The following is a 22,306-nucleotide window of genomic DNA, read 5'->3' as shown; positions in this document are numbered from 1 at the left end:
AAAAGCTACTGATTTTTCCCAAATTGCACTACACATTTGGTAAATATGAGATAGCCAGTCTGATGTATGTGCTCCCATTAATTTTGACCCACAAAAGTATCATCTTGCACAACAAGACAATAGACAATAGATGTATCTGATTCGGAATGATGAATACTTTCGAGATACTTTTTAAGTTTGAATTGTATTAAAACCGGCCTGATCTTTATATTATAGAAATAAAAATGATATGATCATCCACATACAGTTATATCATTCTTTAAGATATTCGCCATTTCAGGGTAAAATTCTAGCTGGGCACAACATGTTGTTGGATGTCATGCACACCATTCATCAATTCATCTACAATCTACCTGATGTAAGCCTTACTTCTTTGTGATAACATTATGGAATTCCTGGTACCTGTACATTGATAAATTATGTTTATTTCTATAGGACTATGGGGAGTTTAAGTCTATGACGAACTGTATTTTTCCTAGGTAAGTACAAGTACAATTGATGATTTTTTCTTTGTTTGTATGCACTATAAGTATTCAAATCACCCCTTATATAATTGTTAGGATTTTGGACACTAAATTGATGGCATCTACACATCCATTTAAGGTATGTACCATATACACAATTACTGATTATGTGTATAGAATCTTATAACGATACTTAGTAGTAGTGCCAGTGCTAGGGCTGACTGTGTTAGGAGTGAAGGTGAAATATGTCATTGAGTTTTAAGCGCAGGGGCTGTCTGTTGCAATGGCTTTGCATTCCTTTGAATCTAACATCAAATGTTTTACCCTAAGTCGATAAGCTCGATCGATGAGCCGCGTTCATACAATTCTCAAAATTAGCAAAAACTGCAGTCTTTTCACTGTGAGTGGTTTTTATCCTGTAATATGTACATATCATACATGTACACGTAAATATGATACATGTCGACTCAGCTGTGGTCAATGAACACGTATGTAACAAGCACATTGTTAGCAACCATTGGTTTGGTAGGCCCAAATGTGATTATCGAAACTGAAATTGTCCAGGTTCCACAAAAATTACTTAACAAAATTACTCAGGCACTCAGAGAAGGATTATTACTCGAATAAGTTACTAGCTGCCTCAGAAAAAACTTAAGACCATCATAAATAATATCCTTGGGAAATCTAGAAATGAAAATAAACTACCTGATGTCTTTGAAATTGACGATCACCAAAAAAAAATTCGATAAAAGTCACATTGCCAATGAGTTCAATAAATATTTCGTCAATATCGGGGAAAACCTAGCGGAAAAAAAAATCAGATCCAGGTGTTGATTTTCATCTAACTCAACCCCCAAACAAGAATTTCTTTTTCTTTCCAACCACACCTAGAGAAATCCATGATATTGTTAGTGAATTTAATGTAAATAAAGGCATTGGAATTGATGAAATAAGTATGAAAGTGGTAAAAGCTGTTATTAACTTGATTAAAGATCCCCTTTCTTATATCTTTAATCTGAGCCTCTTAAGTGGAAACGTCCCCAGTGACCTTAAAATTGCTAGAGTTCGACCACTTCATAAAAGTGGAGATGCAGAATTATTCAATAACTATCGCCCGATCTCTTTTCTACCATGCTTTTTGAAAATTATAGAAAAAATAGTATATAAGAGACTAGTAAGTTTTTGCGAAGTTCAATATAATTTCTTCAAGTCAATTTGGTCTCCGGAAAAACCACTGTCCTGCAAGGACTTTGATCAAACTAACTAAGGAAATTGCAAATAACATACACAAATATAGCTGCAAAGCAGCGATAACGGGTTTTCTGCACAGTCTTAGAATCCTGTTCAATGGGGGATTTCAACAAAGAATTTGATAAGGCTCAACATCAGCCATTACTAAACAGGCTATTAGGAAACAGTATCAATGATAGGTCGCCCAAATGGCTCAGCAGTTATCTTTGAACGGAAACTTGTAACCGAAATCAACGGAACGCCTCATCTTGGAATGGGACGGTCTAACCAGTGGAGTCACGCAAGGTAGTATCCTAAGTCGTCTTCTGTTTAATGTCCTGACCAATGACATACACAGTAATCCAAAATAAACCAGACCGAGTAAATTTCCAAAACAACCTTAACACACTGTTCGACCAAAAAACTTAATGTTCCGACAAAACCACGGGTGACAAAACCGAAATTATGAAAACCAAATAATTAATTGTCGCGGGCGACAAAACCAAAAAGAAGAATTGTCGCGGGCGACAAAACCAAAATAATGAATTGTCGCTGGCGATAAAACCAAAATAATGAATTGTCGCGGGCGACAAAACCAAAATGGTGAATTGTCGCGGGCGACAAAACCAAAATGGTGAATTGTCGCGGGCGACAAAACCAAAATGGTGAATTGTCGCGGGCGACAAAACCAAAATGGTGAATTGTCGCGGGCGACAATACCAAAATAATGAATTTTCGCGGGCGACAAAACCAAAATAATGAATTGTCGCTGGCGATAAAACCAAAGTAGTGAAATTGTCGCGGGCGATAAAACCAAAATATTGAATTTTCGCGGGCGACAAAACCAAAATATTGAATTGTCGCAGGCGACAAAACCAAAATAATGAATTGTCGCAAGGGACAAAACCAAACTAATGAATTGTCGCGAGCGACAAAACCAAAAAAAGAATTGTGGGGGCGACAAAACCAAAATAATGAATTGTCGCGGGCGACAAAACCAAAATGGTGAATTGTCCAGGCGACAAAACCAAAATGGTGAATTGTCGCGGGCGACAAAACCAAAATAATGAATTGTCGCGGGCGATAAAACCAAAATGATGAATTGTCTCGGGCGACAAAACCAAAATGATGAATTGTCTCGGGCGACAAAACCAAAATAATGAATTGTCGCGGGCGATAAAACCAAAATAATGAATTATCGCGGGCGATAAAACCAAAATATTGAATTGTCACGGGCGATTAAACCAAAATATTGAATTGTCGCGGGCGACAAAACCAAAAAAAAAAATGTCGCGGGCGACTAAAACAAAATATAAAACCAAAATAATGAATTGTCGCGGGCGACAAAACCAAAAAGAAGAATTGTCGCGGGTGACAAAACCAAAATAATGAATTGTCGCTGGAGATAAAACCAAAGTAATGAATTGTCGTGGGCGATAAAACCAAAATATTGAATTTTTGCGGGCGACAAAACCAAAATATTGAATCGTCGCTGGCGACAAAACCAAACTAATGAATTGTCGCTGGCGACAAAACCAAAAAAAGGATTGTCGCGGGCGATAAAACCAAAATAATGAATTGTCGCGGGCGATAAAACCATAATAATGAATTGTCGCAGGCGATAAAACCAAAATAATGAATTGTCGCAGGTGACAAAACCAAAATGGTGAATTGTCACGGGCGACAAAACCAAAATGGTGAATTGTCGCGGGCGACAAAACCAAAATAATGAATTGTCGCGGGCAATAAAACCGTAATAATTAATTGTCGCCGGCGATAAAACCAAAATAATGAATTGTCTTGGGCGACAAAACCAAAATAATAAATTATCGCGGGCGATAAAACCAAAATATTGAATTGTCGCAGGCGATAAAACCAAAATATTGAATTGTTGCAGGCGATAAAACCAAAATATTGAATTGTCGCGGGCGACAAAGCCAAAAAAAAAATCATCGCGGGCGACAAAAACAAAATATAAAACCAAAATAATGAATTGTCGCGGGCGACAAAACCAAAATAATGAATTGTCGCTGGCGATAAAACCAAAATAATGAATTGTCGCGGGCGACAAAATCAAAATCGTTGTTTTCTCACGTTATTTTAGTTTTGTCGTTTTGTCGTAATGTCGCCCTCATTTGCATATTCGTGTTTTTTTATCTTATCAGCCACCATACTAAAGCCTTAAGGTCGCGTAAAACTCGATAAACACTTCAAGCGACACAGCGAACGATCTCCTTTCCCCCACAGCGAACGCTTACTCCGAATGTCAAGTGTGAGTCCAGCATACGGATAGCATACGGATATGGATACGTGTGTTATATACTTGTATTTAGTAAATACCTTGTGCATTTGACAATGATCGGTTTGTACTGTAGGAAATATAGAGTATTGGTAAATGGTTGAAGCCCGCGGCCGAATAAAGTAATATATTCTTTTATTTTGATACCTCGTTGACATAACAGCTTTTCTCCGCCATATCTCTTCGGCCTGTTTAGTTTAGGCCTACGATTCCCCGGTACACTAAAGATTTATCTTAGTAAATACACGGTTAATTCGGTAAAGAAAAATAGGTATTGTTAAACTAACTCCTTGAAACCCCCTGTTAAAATCACTGTTTGAAGACCGCGACTGAATGTGAAGTCTGCGGCAATAAATTAGTTCATTTATACTTGAATTGATAATCGAAGTGACAGTCGGCCTGCGGGTTGATTTCGGGATGACGACTCGAAAAACATGTCGCCCCAATTTTCGATGTTTACAGCCCGACAGCGCTTTTGTAACGATGATTCGTGAAAAAACACGCGGGCTATTTGTAGATCTCATTGAGCTGAACGATATTATATGGATTGTATATGAAACAGCGGTAAGGTAACAAAGCCTATGTTCTTTTGGTAAAAATAGTGTGGAAGAAAATAATAATAATAATAATCACGCGGATATCAATAGGGTTTTCTGTGAAATAACAGAAAACCCTAATAATCACGCGGATATCAATAGGGTTTTCTGTGAAATAACAGAAAACCCTAATAATAATCACGCAGATATCAATAGGGTTTTCTGTGAAATAACAGAAAACCCTAATAAAAAGACTTCAATTGGAATATTTTTGGACCTTTCTAAAGCTTTCGATACTGTAAACCATCACATCCTGCTAGAAAAACTTAAATTCTATGGTATCAAGGGATTGCCCCTACTTTGGTTAAAAATTACCTTGAAAATAGACGCCAAGGCGTGTAAATGGAAAATTATATATCGGACCCTCTAAAAATCAATATCAGAGTTCCACAAGGGCCCTTGCTCTTTTTATTATATATTAATGACAGCACCAATGTGAGTAATCTTATTCAGTTAATCTTGTTTGCCGACGACACAAACGCCTTTATCAGTGATCTGACGGCCATCGTATTATCCTAAACATAAATGCTGAATTATCTAAATTATCAATATGGTTTCAAGCAAACAAATTATCATTGAACTTGAAAAACCAATTATATAGTTATTTGGTTCTAATTTACCTAACAACGTTTTTATTCGTATGAATGGTCAACCAATAGACCGCCTAAATCATACCAATTTCCTAGGGGTGTGCATTGATGAAAAATTATCGTGGAAAGAACATATTAATAATACTAGAATAAGAGTTGCCCGCAGTGTAGGTACATTGAATCGATTAAAGCATATTCTACCACAACGTATCCTCACCAATTTATATTTTGCTCTTATCCACCCACATTTAAGCTACTGTAATATTGTATGGTCGTCAAATTTTTCAAATCTCTTAAATCCTTTACTCCTTTTACAAAAGTGTGCCGTTAGAATCATCACTAACTCTTACTATCTAGAGCATTCTAATCCACTATTCAAAAGACTTAACATTTTGAAAATCCAAGATATTAATAAATTCCAGACTGGTTGTTTTATGTAGAATGACTCCCATTATAATATTCCTAATAATTATTTTGAGTTTTGCAAATTATTTTGATAATAGTTCAATTCAAAATAATGAATTGTCTATAATGAATTGTCTAACAAACTTCATTTTAATTTCATACACTGTGAGAACCAATTATGTAAAATCGCAGAACATTTTTTCTATGGAAGCATTTGTTTCATTGGTTGGCCCAAATGACGTTTGTTTGATAAGATTGTAGAGATGCTAAACCTCCTCCGATGACACGGTCAAATTCGTTAAAATTTCTCGCAAGCCTGTTTTTGGCGGGAAAATACTTAGTTCTTGCTTACAAGATAGCAATGACCTTGATTGGGGGCGTTGTCTCCACAAGTGAAAGTGAATGGCTGTTTTAGGGATGTATGGTTAATTCTGGCGCTACTTACGTATTTATGGAAAAGCCACGAAACTGCAAACGTTTCATTTGTCTAGGTAGCGTACATGTGTGAATATATTTTTGTGAGGATATATTTTTATCTGCTGTCGGTATTGTTTTATTAAATACCTGTTGTTTGTTTTGATTGACCACAGAAGTGAAAGCGAACGTCTTAAGACCTGTTCTTTGAGCATTTGAAGTATGAACGTGATTGACGCACAGGTCCTTAGATCTTTTGTTCTGGAGCTAGTGTTGTCATTCTTAGGCCAGCCATAGCCTGAGCTTATAACTATACAAATGGAGCGAATTTAAATGACACACATGGTTTCCAGATGAAAGGCACTTGTTATACTTAGTGAACAACCACTTTGTTATACTGTTTGTAATGACGTCACGTTGTCTCCCAGGTCAGTCAAATTTTTACCGTTCAGTTTTCTCTATAACAACATAATGTCTACAGTTTTCGCAGCAAACAACTTACTTGTACTATTGAATGTTAGATCAAGTTTATTGCGCTCTCCAATATTTCTATGGAATGGTGCAGCAGCCATGGGATTTTTATAAACTGCAGTGAAATTAGAAAAGGGGGCAGTGAATCTAGGAAATTGTTCAATTTACAAAAATAAAGGTCTAACATATTAGACGCTTTACAAACTTCATACACAGTGTACGTATCCTTCAGGATCCAGGTTCTTACACATGCACGTGGAGTGTCTGTTTGACCCATTGGCCAAAGCCCACTCTAAAATTCTGCCAAAAACTTCATGCTGAAGATATTAATGCATTTCCATTCATAATTAGAAAAGAAAAGAAATATCTGTTTGATATTTTCCGTCCTTCCAAAAAGTTACGAAAACTCGCGGGAAAAAATTAGGCATGATCTCTCCCCATTTTTAAAAACTTCGGGCATAGTAAAAATTCCCATTTTATTTTTTCCCTTTGCCCTTACAGTAATGGTGCAATAACCCATTTAATCCAGATCAGTTTTATTCAGATTTTCACGTATTTTGAACTACAATGAATTACGAATTATAAATACTTAAACTTTAAAGTATGTTTACTGACGTTTAATTTTGAAACTGGTCTAAACACGTCCAGAGGCACATAAAATCCGGTGGTATTGCTCTTAAGAATTTTATTGCAGGCCACATCCGACCAGCACTAGATATTTAGTATAGTAGATGTTTATAGTAGATATTGTTTATGAGAACACATAGTCATAATATCCTCCACCCACTGAACTTATACAGGAGGCACCCGAAAGGAATTGGATAAACTCGTTTTTAAGAACTTGATGAAAGAAGTTTACTTAACTCGATACGGTTTCTGGAAAATAAGTAAGAATGTTCTTAATCCATTGCCAATTAAACAAACAATTATTGATACATAATAGGAGAAGCAGTAATTTAATGACAAACAAATTGCAAATTATAATAATTACTTACAATTTGTTTATCCCCTGATTTAAACAATGGAAAAATTTGAGCTATTTTAAGCTCATCTGGGAAGGTACCTTCAGAAAAACAAAGATTGAAAATATGCGCTAGTGGACTAGAAATAGTATCAATTACGCTTTTCAATACTTTTTGGTTAATGTCATCAAAACCACAATTATTTTTCAATTTAAAGTTTCTGACAATTAATTCTATTTCGTGAGGTAGAATTGGATTTAGAAATAAATTATGATCAAGCTGAGGATTCATGAATTTTTCAAAACTTTCTGATTGCTTAGGAATACAATTAGCTAGATTTGGTCCAACATTTACGAAATAGTCATTGAAAGATTTGGCAATTACATCGGGATCTGAGATTAGTTTATTATTGATTTTAAAATCATCTGGATATATGTTCTTATCAGAATTTCTATTTTGTAAGTCCTTTATAACTTTCCAAGTGTATTTACTGTTATTACCGGCTCGATCAAATTTATGAATAAAACGATTTCTTTTTGCTTGGATGATAAGCCTATTCACTATAGCTGGTCTCTAGCGACCGATTGCCGGTTAAAGGGTTAATCTTACCACTTATTTGAGACAAAGAAGCAACTATATTACCTTAGGCTGACAAAAACTGACTGTAATGCATTTGTATCCACTGAAACAGCAGGAATGTTCACGGTCAGTACGGCCATCTCGTCACAGGTGTAGTTGAATACAATCTTCTCGTGAGGTCCACGTTCCAGTCACAATTAATAGTTGAACAACTTCATCTGTACTTGTGTAAGTCACGAGGACTTGTGACCAATGAACAGGTGTCTAACGGGCCTATCAGAACATTGGTTGGGTAGGCCCAGGCTGAATATATTTTAATGCGCACTGATTGGCTTAATAAACAAAATATGTTGAAATCTAAAAAGATGCAGTGAATCTTGATAATTGTTCAATTTATAACAATAAATTGTCTAACAAACTTCATTTTAATTTCATACGCAGTGCAGTGTATGTTATACGTAAATGAAATCATACAGCATCAGCAGTTTATGCTGTACGGAGCATGTCTATTTGAGTCATCGGGGAAAACCCACTACCTCTTTTATATTAATGATGAGTCAAGCAGTTGTGTATGATAATTAACAGATTTAACAGATTTTCGTAAAGTTTACTTGGTTCATGGACCCCCTGTAATAATGTGTTTCCATCACTCTAAGGTAATTCCTATCTTTCCGAAGTTTCTGCAAAAAGTCATGGAAATGATCTAATAAAGACCTCGGCGGGAGATTCAGATGGGAACACAACAAGAACGTGCTCCCGTTGCAATATATTTTCCTATGCCCATTTAAAAATACAATGGCAATATTTTTCATATTTTCCACCAGCAACTAATAAAACAGCTACGTCTCAGTACCTAGAAATTGCATAAAATTGCACTGCAATTAATATTTTCAAACCTTTGTTTTGTCTGCATCAATGCTTAACTTGCCCCTTTCAATCATGGATCCGTGGATCTGTTCCTAGATATGGGGCTCTTGTTTAACATATGGGGTTCTTGTCATCCAAGTTGGCCGCCACAGTCATTTCGGCGTGTGAAATAGCCATTTTGGAGCTTGTTCCCCCTCCTGAGTACAGTTTTACCCTGATTTTCTCACCACTTGGTATATGGATTTAAGGCATAGGGAGGATGAACACTACTGTTTTTTATGTGTGTAGGTAATTTAAGATGGCCGCCTTAGTTATGTTGGTGTCTTGAATAGCCAATTTGGAGTCTGTTACTGCTCTAAGGTTTAGAGTTTTAGACTGAATTTATTCATACTTGAACTGGTTTAATGATAGGAGGAGGATGAACCCTTTTATGTTTTGACATGTATAGATCATCGAAACCAACCAAATATCTGTATGAAATAGGCACTTCGGGCCAGGTTCTTGCTCTGCAATCAATAGTTTGTTACTGGTTTTCCTATGGCTTGGTATGTGTATTAAAGGCAGAAGGAGGATAAACCCTAGTGTTTTTGATGCATATGTGTTATCCAATGTGGCCGCTACAGTCGTATTAAAACCTATTTTTGATATGGAACTTAGTGTCAGGTATATGTACCCTATTACAATTTTGCATTCTCTACATTACCCTCATTCTTCATGTGCGGAACAGCCTAGAAGTAACTTAATTTCGTTTTCGTTTGCGTTTCGATTTTTATCGTTCAACCTGCGTTCTGTAATTTCGCCACTCGTCCGGGACGAATACGCTTTTTGGAATAATGCGCACAAACATTGCTAAGATGCGTTTCGGTGACTGCGCATAGACGCTACGCATTTACAACGCGTCTACTACGCGTTTATAATGCAACTAAATGTAAGCCCTTATCATGTCATTGCACCATCCAAAATGGCGGAAACCGCACCACCAGAAATGATTGCTGACGGAGAAGGTATGTACCCACTTCATTTCCTGGCAAAAGGGGCGAAACTGTATGTTATACAGAACAATTAGCCTATGTACCGGTAACTTTCGCCTACCATCCCACACGGGCTCGTATTTGAGCTGTAGATAGGCATACCTGTATACAGCTGGTAAAAACGATTTGTTAACTCTTTGTCTGCCAGGCCTATTTTTTCAGGAAATGCTGCACTTTGCCAGGATTTCCATGTTTTTCAGAGATTCATAAAACAAAAACTAGGAGAGATGTTCATCAAATCTGTTTTATTTTGTTCTATCTGGTCTTGCTTTTTTATGTAAAATAAGCGGCATTTCTTCTTAGAGTGATAAAATCAGCAACCACCAGTGCAGAAAATATGCCCATTCATGCGTGTTCAGCCCCAATTTCAATAGATGACGTCATTAACACACTGCATAGAATGACTGATGATAGTTTATTTTAGTAGTAAAGGGCAATAAACTAACTGGTGTTGTGCGATGAATTCGCCATGTATCGTTTAAGTTAAGAAACAAGCCAACCGTACCAGTATGGTTTTGGCAGACAAATGATAGGAGATACCAAACGTACCAGTACATTTTTGGCAGGCAATGAGTTAATAATCAAGCGTAACTGTTATTTTGCATGCATGATAGACACAAAAGATAATCATTTTTACTGTTACGTACCTACAACTCTGATACGAGCCCCGGTGCCCGGGCCCCTGGCCTGTGTGCCATCCAATATGCCTGTCAAAAAAATTAAAGACATTTTCTGATATTGCAAAAAATCTGGCCTACGTACGTGCATACTTACTGCACTACCCTGCCTGCATGTTGTCGGCTTATGGGCTCATTATTTTTTTGGAGTGCAGGCGTTTGTGTTGTTTAACAGGAGATGAAAAGAATGTTCATAAAAACAGAAAGAACAATAAAGTACACAGGCTTATTAAGTAGTTATAAGTAGCTTAGTGCCACCTGTTCTTGTTAGGTCTGTGTTGATTTGAGAATAGATTTTTTTTGAATTTCCAATTCAGGTTGTAGAGTATATCAAGCTCTGGACCCGGTGACTGGTGTATGGTATGAGTGTGTGTGTTGTAGAGGTAAGGATGATGTGGATGATTCTATAGTCAAAGTTAAGTTTCCTGGATTTCCGAAAAAAGGTGCATACGCAACAATATCTAAAGGTAAAGGATAGTAATTTTGTAACACTTGTAAGATATGTTTTATGCGACACATACACTTAATGCAGCTCTTTTCACAGAACTTATTTTTTGCCAGTGTGTGTGGTAGATTCAATCCCGCACTAGATGAGTACACAGGTACGCTGTCACTTAATACTGCAGATCTCATATTAAGTTGGATCCACCATTCATAAGGGTACTCGATAAATCGTTTATATCCCAGAACACATTTCCAGTCTACCACCACACGGCCAATCAGTATTTATCACTAAAAACCACCAAATGATACTTTTACACCTTTTAAATAAGTTTTCAGGGAAAATTTGTTCTGATAGGATAGACTCTTTGTGATGATCATTGAAATTTTAAATGTCTGACCGAAAGGGTACACAATATAATTTCAGAACTTTCATCTTTCTACAGCGTATAATTTTTATATTTATTTTGTAGACTGTTTCCGTGAGAGTGTTAATGAATATTTATTTAAACGGAAAATTCTGAAGGTTCCACGAATGGAGTGTAAAAAAAAACTGCTAACAGATGACAAGATATTTTATGTGATGAATGATCAGGACTCTACATTGAATGGAACAGTATTAGCGAATGACCCTTTTAAGGGTGAAATCAAACTTATGAATGGAGACCCAATAACGTACAAGAATTTAGTGCCTGAGCCAAAAGATCCACCGAAAAAGAAAACAAAACTTTGAAAACTTTATCTGTACGTAGGTTGTTATTGAACTTAATTTCATCATTGGCTGTATACAAAGTTGAACATGAGACTCTAAGGGTTCATAAATATATGATTAACTCTAATGATTCCCATGTTTACCTTTGTTGACCTAATTTGAATTTCCCTGACTGGCTAGTTCCATTGGTATTAAAATTATTACTATAATTGGTTAATGAATGTTCACTTTCTTAATTATCGTTAAGTCGAATAAGTACTTCGCTTAAGGTTTCATCAGAAATGTTTTCGTTTGCAGGATAGTAAATAGAACAAAATCAATGGAATATATAAGTTATGTTGATCTTTTTCTTCAAATTCCAGGGGTATTTTGTTTCTATTTCCAAAAATAATACACACTATTAGAGTCATTAGTACCGCTAGTGTAAATTGTGATTCTTTGTTAGAACAGGATTGACAGTTGTATGTCGTCAGTCATTCGTTTATGCCAATATTGTTTTTTAGTTTAAAAAATCAACTGCAAAAGCAAAGTTTCTTGATACATGTGACGAAGAAACAATAACAAGCCCAGCTGCTGTTCATGCATAAATAGGGAACTCTTCCGACAGCCCAATTAAAATTGGTTTATCAGATAAAGAACTCGACAAAGTGAAGAGTAAAGTGTTGAAATGGATGACTGAGAGCAGCAACGCGTCTTCAGTGGCTGAACTGAAGATGATTTGTACTACGTTAATGAGCATGAATAAGACATTAGGTTTTATTGATAATCATTTATCTTTATTTCGAAATGATTCTTCATTATCTTCTGATGACTCGGGGCAATTTTCTTGTGTAACTCAATCTAGGTCTTCATTCAGTGGACAAGAAAGTAAACCTACTTTTTATCCACCAGTGGCTTCAACCCATGTAGTTGCTTCGACATATACCCAAACAATGGAATCTAAGTTCTTTATTACCTAAGTCCCTAGATTACAGAAGGTGATTTGGCAAATGGAGATGAATACACTGATGAAAATTTACCTTCTATGTCATCACTGTTAGAAATTAAGGACCCTTTTCCAAATCAACACTGTTCTTTTTCTAGTCGTGAAAATAGTTATGATAACAGTATTTTGAAATCTCAAGATCAGGATAGGGGAAGTGCATCATATGAATCAACTAGACCTAATGATATTCTTCAACGGGGTCATGAGTCCAAACATATTGGAAGTCCATTTGATTGGGTTTCGCTTTTTGATTCGTCCCAATGTACTTCACAAGATAAAATGGCTCAATTTTTTAGCTCCGCTGTGATCGAAAGTCGCTACTAGTCGTACAGTTTTGATCAGGTCAATTCCAAATTTAGTATGAATGTTCTATGGACCAAGGCCTATAAATCTATGAAGCCATTTTTTTTTATTCGTCCGCCCAGGGGCCCCCCGGGGGTGAAGTTTCTATTTCTTCAAATCGCTACTTGTCCTACAGTTTTAATCAGACCAATTCCAAATTTAGTATGAATGTTTATGGACCAAGGCCTTTAAAGTTATAGAGCCATTTGTTTGATGCGTCCTTCAGGGGCGCCCCTTGGGGGTGGAGTTTCTATTTCTTCTAATCGCTACTAGTCCTACAGCTTAAATCAGATCAATTCCAAATTTTGGGGAATGTTTCATGGACCTAGGCCTATAAAGTTAGAGCCATTTTTTGGATCCGTCCCCTTGGGGGCACCCCTCGGGGTGGAGTTTCTATTTATTCAAATTGCTACTTCTCCTACAGTTTTAGTCAGATCAATTCCAAATTTGGTATGAATGTTCTATGGACCTAGGCCTATAAAGTTACAGAGCCATTTTTATGCCCCCACAACGCGTTGTGGGGGGGGGGGCATACTATATTCACTTCGTCGTCCGTCTGTCTGTCCGCAGTGGTTTCCGTGCCCTAGCACCCAAACCCTTTGACAAATATTCCTGAAATTAAAGAACTGTGTTGTACTAGATGAGGTTAGTAACTGATTAGATTTTGGGTCCTGTTGGGTCAAGGTCACAGGAAGCCATTTTGTAAATTTAATATCCGGCCTCTAACTCGTAAACGATTTTGAGATAACTCAGTGAAATTCTATGGATGGGTTATCCCAGTGACCGTGGGTAACTGATTAGATTTTGGAACCTGTAGGTCAAAGGTCAAGGTCACCAGGAGCGGTTTTGTATTTTTAATTTCCGGGCTCTAACTCATGAAAGATTTTAGATAACTTGCTGAAATTTTATGGATGGGTTACCCTAGAGACCTTCAGTGACTGCCTCGATATCGGGTCCTGTAGGTCTTAAGGTCAAGGTCACCAGAAGTTATTTTGCTATTTTCATTTCCGGGCTATAACTCATAAATGGTTTAAGATAACTTGGTGAAAATAAATTGATCGATTGTTCTAGAGCAAATAGATAACTGATTAGATGTTGGGTCCTGTAGGTCACAGGTCAAGGTCAGCAGTAGTTGTTTTGGAATTTTCATTTCCGGGCTCTAAATCATTGATTGTTTACGATTACTATGTAAAATAATTAATGAATTAATCTTGTGACTATAAGTAGGCCTTACTGATTCAATTTTGAGTAGTGTAGGTCAAAGTTCAATGTCACAGCTCGAAGAAGTGAGTAACTGATATAAGTCCTGATCGAGTGTACAGGCAAGCATTAATAGTAGTGACTATTTGATATGCCTTCAATAATTTTAATGGTTGCATATTTCCAGAATTGTCAAACAACGAATGCTCTGTACATTAACTCAGGGAGTATTTCCTTATTCAAACTATTCCTGTTGAGTTACTTTACTCTATTTTTGCTGATCAAATATTCGTTCACTATCCGACTATTCCTATTGAGTTACTTTACTCTATTTTTGCTGATAATGTATTTGTTCACTATTGAATACCTAAGCTGCTTCATATACAATTCAAAATATCCTCAAGGTGTACTTTACTGTCAGGCGTTTCACCTGATGTGGGGGCATCAGTCGTCTTCAGCGACATTCTAGTTTGGATTTGTCCCCCAGGGTGCCCCTTGGGGTTGAGTTTCTATTTCGTCAAATCGCTAGTAGTCCTACTGTTTTAATCAGATCAATTCCAAATTTGGTATGAATGTTCTATGGACCTAGGCCTTTAAAGTATTAAAGCCATTTTTTGGACTTTTCCACCAGGGGGCGCCCCTGGAGATGGAGTTTCTATTTCTTCAAATTGCTATAAGTCCTACAGTTTAAATCAGATCAAGTCCAAATTTGGTATGAATGTTCTATGGACCAATACCTACAAAGTACACAGCCCTTTTTGGATTTGGCCACTAGGGGGCACCCCCTAGGTATGCAGCCTTCATTTCAGCCGATAGGCTCCTTGTTTTATGTAATTACTCAGTTGATGTCTCTGCGGGATTTTATGTTAACAGTTTGCAGGCATATTTGGTTGAAAATGCCAGTATTTCTGGTTCTACCTAACCCAGTACAATGAGCCCAGCTGGCAAAAATGCCACTGCAATGCTGAATGTGCCATTTGATTCACCAATAAAGTGTATCATGACTGATGTGGTTTCTAATGACAACGTGGCAGTAGATGCCGGTAGAGTAGAATATTTTTCAAATATCAGAGAAATCATGCATATAAAAAGTAATGCGACAAAGAGTCAAAGAGTGACAACGTGGTCTGTAACGCGTCATTTACCTATATCCATGATCCTAGCCATGATTATCATAGCCTGTTGTACTTAGGTTCCCAACAAGCTAAAAGAACATGTTGTGGACTGTTTAGTCTTGATGAAATTCGAGGTAGAAATGTGCACGGCATGAGAACCAAAGGTAAGCTTGACCCACAAAAGTTAGCATTCATCATGCAGCAAACATTTAATTGGTTCCCATGTACCCCCAGTGAAAAGGAAACAATTTGGCAAAAAGAGATTGTTAAAGCTATCGATGGCACTAATCGTAATCGACTCTATAAGACCAACCTCCGCTTATTGTAGGCTCACAAGAAGCCTTTTAAGATATTATAAGATGATTGATGATCGCGTTGAAAGTCGAACTACGCCTAGTATTACTAAAGTCTTTAAAACGGTTACTGGCATAAACAATGCATTGACCAAACCTAACTACTACATAGTGACAACTTTTTATGGTCGAAGACCATATAGGGATCGTCGCTATTTAAAATTGCCATTCACCGAACAACACCCATAGTATCTCAATTGCCATGGATATAGTCCCATAGTGTTGTATCCATATAGAACTGCCAATCCGATAGAAAGTGGTCTGTAACGCGTCATTTACCTACATCCATGATCCTAGCCATGATTATCATAGCCTGTTATACTTAGGTTCCCAAAATCGTTTGATTTGCGTTTCTATTTCGTTTTATCAAAAACGAAAAATGAAAACAACGATCTCTGACGAACGCCAGAAGTGTTATGAGTTATGTTACTTCTAGGCTGTACAGTATTTCAATCAGATCCATTCTAGTTGTTTGCAATCCTAATTTGCCTACAAACTGTTCACGACCGTGTAGAACACTCATCAAGTGGAATATTGACTCTAGCTACTGTGGTTTTGAGCAAAATTGTTTTATCAGTCGAAACATATCCTGTTACACTTCTAGCATTAGGATTTTGAAGTTTTGATATAGTTTTGATTATTTGATGGCATTAGTTTTGCTGACTTCAGACAAGGGTGAACATATTTTTACTGCTGAAACTAGATTTTGGCAACAGATGAGAATGTTCATTTTGCTGATTTATGTTTTGAGCAGAAGTAGTGTTAATATTAAGATTACCATTCTTTTGATAAGTACAATTTTTTTAGGCCTTAGTCGCTACAAATAAAGCATAACCCAGAGTCAGACAAGTGTGTTTGATACTATTCCATTTCCAAAATGTTTGTCAAAGTAAGTGTGAAATGTGTGTAATACAAATTCAACAGTGTCAGGGTTTCTGTTGTAATATTTTTATATAGATTTATATGAGTTTGATGGTTACCTTTGGAAAGATCCTTATAAATCGCAGCAAATTATTGCTGTCAGAACAGCAATATGAGTTACATATGAGGCACATAATTGGTGATCGTGACTAAAAGAGTCATGGCATTATGCTTATGTCAAATCATAAAATATTTTCATCATTTCAGGATGTCATAGTTTCTACTGCTTTGGGAGATTTGCAGAAAATATTAGAGCGAGAACCATTTGTAAAACCAACAATTGGTAAGCGCTTATTAGCCATTCAATTAACTTCCTAACTGTCGTCCCACATAATTTGCTCAGTGTATAGAATAACTGTTTTCCAGATTTTCCTAGGGGTTTTCCTCCCTACAGCACAAGTAAGGAATGTCTTCATGAAGCAGGATATGATGCTTTTGTGACTGGTCTTTGTTTTATCACCATGTGTAATTATTTTGGTAAGTTTTTAAGTCCCCATTATCAAGCGTTTATACAGAAAAAAAGGGATGCAAGTTCCACTACTTTTTTCCAATGCCTACTTTTAAGCCCACGTGGGTTTTCAGTCCCAGCAGGCTATTGCGTTCACTTTTCGTCAGACGTCCATCCGTCGTCCATTTGTCCGTAGACGGAATCCAGTTATTTTGGGGAAGTTTTGAATATGCCTCATCGAAATGTCTTTACATTTAGGTTACGAATGTATCTACCCTAGACACATCTTCAGCCCAAAAACTGGCCCTATCAGACTCAATATGGCCGACTTGTTCGCCAAAATCAGCACATTTTACACATTTTTCAAGGTTTGGAGGAAAATTCGAAGTTGCATTGATCAATTATCTTGAACTTTCGTATGTTTTTATATCCCCCAAGGGTTCATCAGCATACGAAAAATTGGGTTGATCGGACTCAAGATGGCCGTCCTGTAACCTTTTTTGTGCCCAAAAATGTCAATTTTGGCCCAAATTCCGAGTCATGTATTTTCTTACTGGTTTGCCATTTTTCATTGAGATTTGTGATGGCCTTTCATGGAAAGGGTTCTCAAATACCTGAGACAGGTATTTTTGATCAGCCAATGATGACGCAATTGGCCGCCATCGTGGTGTCATCAGTATTCATATGTACGTGGAAAAAAGTATCTCAACATTATATTGATACCTAAGCATATTTTGTATCCACAATCAATTGGAAAGTTGTAGCATAATGACATATTCTATGATTGTGATGAGTTTTAAGGTCATTGGGTTTTGTATATGGCCACTAGGGGGCGTTGAATAATACATTGACTTAGTATTACTATGTTATATTCGTACCTTTGCATATTTTGCACAATCAATTGCAAAGTTGTAGCTCATGACATGGTCTATGATTGTGGTGAGTTTCAAGGTAAATTATCATATATGGTCACCAGGGGCGTTGAATTGTAGCTCATGAGATGTTCTATGATTGTGGTGAGTTTCAAGGTCATTTGGTTTTGCATATGGTCACCAGGGGCGTTGAATGGTTGAATAACTTAGTATTTCTGTTGATTTATTGAGATTGTTAGATTGTTGAGCATTTGAAACCACATTCCAAGTGGGCATTGTGTCCCTGGACCCCTAGTTTTCAATTTTTATGGACTATCGCTTAAGCGAGGTCCTTTTTGTTAACGCGTACGACACCTACTGCCTTTGTACAAAATAACTTGCGAAAGAGGCTTGGTTTCTCTTCGGAACATTCATTACAGTAATAAAATCTCGAACCCTATTGAATTTCATCAGGATGCATTGCTTATGTATTTATTTAGTTATTTATTTGTTGTTGGAACTACATTTGGTTTCAGTAGAATACATGCCCTATTATGCATATTCATGCTTCACACACACAGGCTGCTCTGAAGTGTATTGATCAGTTCACTACCGAGCGCATCATGCATTTATATGAAAAGCGTGCCTTGTGTGTGGCCTGATTTTTCAGGAAACTGCGAATGATTCAACTGCCAGGGTTCATTGCAGGCTGTGAAAGCAGTGAATAAGCACGGAAGTGAAAAGCAAGTGAATTTTACTGCAGTGAAATTGGGAAAGGGGGCAGTGAATCTAGGAAATTGTTCAATTTACAAAAATAAAGGTCTAATATGTTAGACGCTTTACAAACTTCATGCACAGTGTACGTATCATTCAGCATCCAGGTTTTTACACATGCACGTGGAGTGTCTATTTGACCCAAAAATTAGACGTGTTCTCTCCCCATTTTAAAACTTTGGGGATAGTAAAAATCCATATTTTATTTTTCCCCTTTGCACTTGCAGTTTTAATGGTGCAGTGTAGGCTTACTTTGGACTGAAATGGATTATGAATTATAAATGCTTAAACTTTAAAGTATGTTTACTGAAGCTTAATTTTGATACTGGTCTAAACACACACCATTATGTTAATTTAGGAAAGTACAAATTAAGAATTTTGTTTCTTGTTTATTTGTGAAGAACACATGCCTTGTTACGTATGTCACCCTGACATTTGTTAAGTCGTACATTTAATATCGAAATATGATACTTCATATAAATCTTACTAGATGAAATACATAATAATGCGATGTAACTTATAAATATAGTATAAATATGTGCTTTATCATAATCAACTGCTGTCAGACTGCTCAATATGTATTCATAGTAATTAGCTCTAGTCAGGGCTGATCATAAATTAATTTGTGTCTCTCAAACATGTCACTAGATGTTAGTTCGTGGGTCTTGATGTCTACAACTTGTCTGACACACACACACACTCGCTCGCTCGCGCGCACCCGCACGCACACGCACACACATACACACAAGCTTATATACTGCTCGCTATATACGACGGCAAGCGCAGATATTCTAAATCTTTAAAATAATGAGTAGGCCAATACCGAAATCTTCATGAATTATAAATGCTTAAGACTTTAATGTGATTTGGATTGTATAGATTAAACGTGAACCATCGTGTAAATTTAGGGAAGTTCTTATTAGGAATTTCGTTTCTTGTTGAAATCATCCTAAATCATCCTTATTTTTCAAGGATTTTACTCAATTTTCCTGAAGAATCCTTCATTATTAGCCGACTTTTGACTTAAGTCATTAAGTGCAATTGTGGTCACTTTTCGTCCGTCTGTCCATCCATTCAGCGGTAGACAGAATCCAGTTATTTTGGGAAGTTTTGTAGATCCTTCTATGGATCGTCTTTATCTTTGGTTATGTATCTGGTTAGTATTAAAATATCGACTACTTTCAAATTATAGTCTTGATATTCAGTAAATATGAGTATGTCACTAGACGTAACTCGTAAATGGTTTGGAAGGTACCTATATCGAGGGTACCTGACTAGTATAATCCTATGTGCTCTCTATTGGACGCTTTATCTTTATTCACAATTTCCATTATAGGAAAATTTCAAGACCCCCCGAAATCAGTGATCATGCCTTCATCACACTTCATTGAACCATTTCTTCACAAGTAAGTTAATTGTGGGATAGCCTTGATAGAACAATTTAAACAATTAATGTCACTTGTCACATCAATTTATTTTGAAAATAAGTCTATTTTTTACCACCATCAATATAATCTGAACAAGAAGATGCAATAATTTTTAGGCTTGAAAGAGCCATAATGGATTGTAAATACTAGGGGGAGAGACTAGAATTGTTCGCGCCATTAAGCGTTAAGTTCGACAAGTTGAGTCGCTTTATCGCTGTTCTAGTAATCAATATATGCTCCCTATTTTATGTACTAATCATGCCGCAAGTGTGATTAGTGCTCTCAATCGCTTTTGGTGGGATTCAAATCTCCTGAATCCTGATTGGAATTAATCTCAGGATACGTACTCGACGCCATTTACATTTGTTCGTTTTGTTGGCTGTCGGTTCTTGTTAAGCGTAGTCTGAGCTTAGTGAAAAGTAGAAAATTCATCTTCAAGGTGAGTGAAGATTTATGTTTGATGTTGGCGTAGTATTCATTAATGCAGCTGTCAAGCTGCTGTTTGTACCCACCCTCCTCAGACAATCGACAGGCTATCGCTATCCTTATAAAAACTGATCGTCAAGACTTCGCCAGATAAAGCAACAAGGTTCGCCAGGATATCACCAATATGCCGACGATTTCAGACACAAGCCATAGACAGCCTATCACTGACATCAATATCCAGGAGAGACAGCGCCACCATCAGACTATTATAAAGTTAGAAACGCAGATTATTCAATTTGAACAAATTGGAAAATTATTGTAAAAATTCATAAGAGATGGACATGGACAAGTTAACATTTTGTTGTGGTACTTGCAGACGGGACAATAGGAAACATAAGTTGTCAATTTGGCCATTAAAGATTTAATCATTTGGCCCCATATTATATTCTCTCCATCTCAATCAAGTAATTTCAAACACAGAAGCGCTCTTTCTCAGTAGACTGAGGTTAATTTTGTTCACAATGATGAAATGATGAAAAATACGTAACATTTCTTTTATTTATAGGATGAAGTGCCGGGTAGGTGGTAAACTACCTAATTTGATACAATTGCAAACATTACACTCATTTGTGTAACTGTATATTTTTCAGAAATCCATAGTACCGTAGTTATCACGTGTATGTACGGTTCGAATCCTATTCATAATTAAATTCAAAAATATCTTTGACATTATTTTAAAATCGCAGACAGATCTCATTTCAATGGAAATATATCGACAGACATTTGCCATTCTGTCCTAGTTCATAATGCTAAACATTCGACATCTGAATGACGAATCCTTACGCATGTTATCGACAGGCTATCGCCATCATTACACAAACTGATTGTCAAGGCATCGCCAAGGTCAATGTCTTCGTCTGAGGGGGTGGGTACAGACAGCAGATTGATAGCTGCATAACCTCTTCACTACCGCTGATAATGTTATGCCCTTCACCAGGATTCGAACCCAATGGCATCATTCAATACAAATCAATTCGGTATTAGAACTACTAACCCTCCATCTATGAATAAAAATTGGAACTGAATTGAAGCGGATGGTTATTTAGTACAGCTACACACCAGTGGCGTAGTGATTCACCACACCAGCAATTGTATATTTGCAATGTAAAAATACATAGTGAGAGAAGGTTATTATTTACGACGTAAATATATGTCACTAGTGGTAGCGAAGAGGTTAAGTTAAGTAGTAGATAAAGAATTGGTGCAGAAATTAGATAGGCCTGTGTTTTCCGGTCATTCGACCGATGTAGCCAGAGGGTGTGTCAGTATACTAACGAAGGCCTACCTCTATCTGTCTGCCGCTTCGCTTACTTCTGAGAGCCGTGTTATATATTTCAATAGGCCTAGTTCTTTATCCACTGACCAGGCAGGCCCTACGATACAAGAACTGATCTAAAAAGGCAACGACTCAGTTTGTTGGTTTATTTTTGCCAACAAAACAGTTGTTAAGTTAAGTGTGTCAATAAACCAGTTACTGAATTTTATTGGAGCATCCTTGTCTTTTGGAACCAAGTAATATTATTGATCAGGTTAGAGCATTAATGCTTGGAACAGATGATACCTAAACCTTTGCACAGTTTAGAGATTTATTCAATCGTTCTTTTAATCTTTGTTAGAATAATTCTTATAGAAATAGTTGCTGCCACAATGTTTCCATTGCATTGAT

General features: G+C 36.8%; 1 protein-coding gene across 8 annotated transcripts in view; it reads left to right on the top strand.

The window, feature by feature from the left end:
- LOC141903160 (poly(A)-specific ribonuclease PARN-like) overlaps positions 1-22,306 on the top strand; it is a 139,182-nt gene that overhangs the window by 47,160 nt on the left and 69,716 nt on the right. For all 8 annotated transcript variants that reach the window (XR_012619054.1, XR_012619053.1, XR_012619052.1 and 5 more), the window contains exons 10-15: positions 281-358; positions 436-479; positions 561-603; positions 16,862-16,937; positions 17,021-17,131; positions 20,064-20,133. Coding sequence is in view for 5 of the 8 variants with exons in the window: in XM_074791170.1 (XP_074647271.1) it covers positions 281-358; positions 436-479; positions 561-603; positions 16,862-16,937; positions 17,021-17,131; positions 20,064-20,133 (422 nt within the window). In the remaining 3 variants the exon portion in view is untranslated. The remainder of the gene's footprint in view (positions 1-280; positions 359-435; positions 480-560; positions 604-16,861; positions 16,938-17,020; positions 17,132-20,063; positions 20,134-22,306) is intronic.

The sequence above is a fragment of the Tubulanus polymorphus genome, chromosome 4 (assembly GCF_964204645.1).
Source record: "Tubulanus polymorphus chromosome 4, tnTubPoly1.2, whole genome shotgun sequence".
Taxonomy (NCBI): domain Eukaryota; kingdom Metazoa; phylum Nemertea; class Palaeonemertea; order Tubulaniformes; family Tubulanidae; genus Tubulanus; species Tubulanus polymorphus.
The sequence above is the reverse complement of the archived record's forward strand: the minus strand, read 5'-3'. Positions and strand labels throughout refer to the sequence as shown.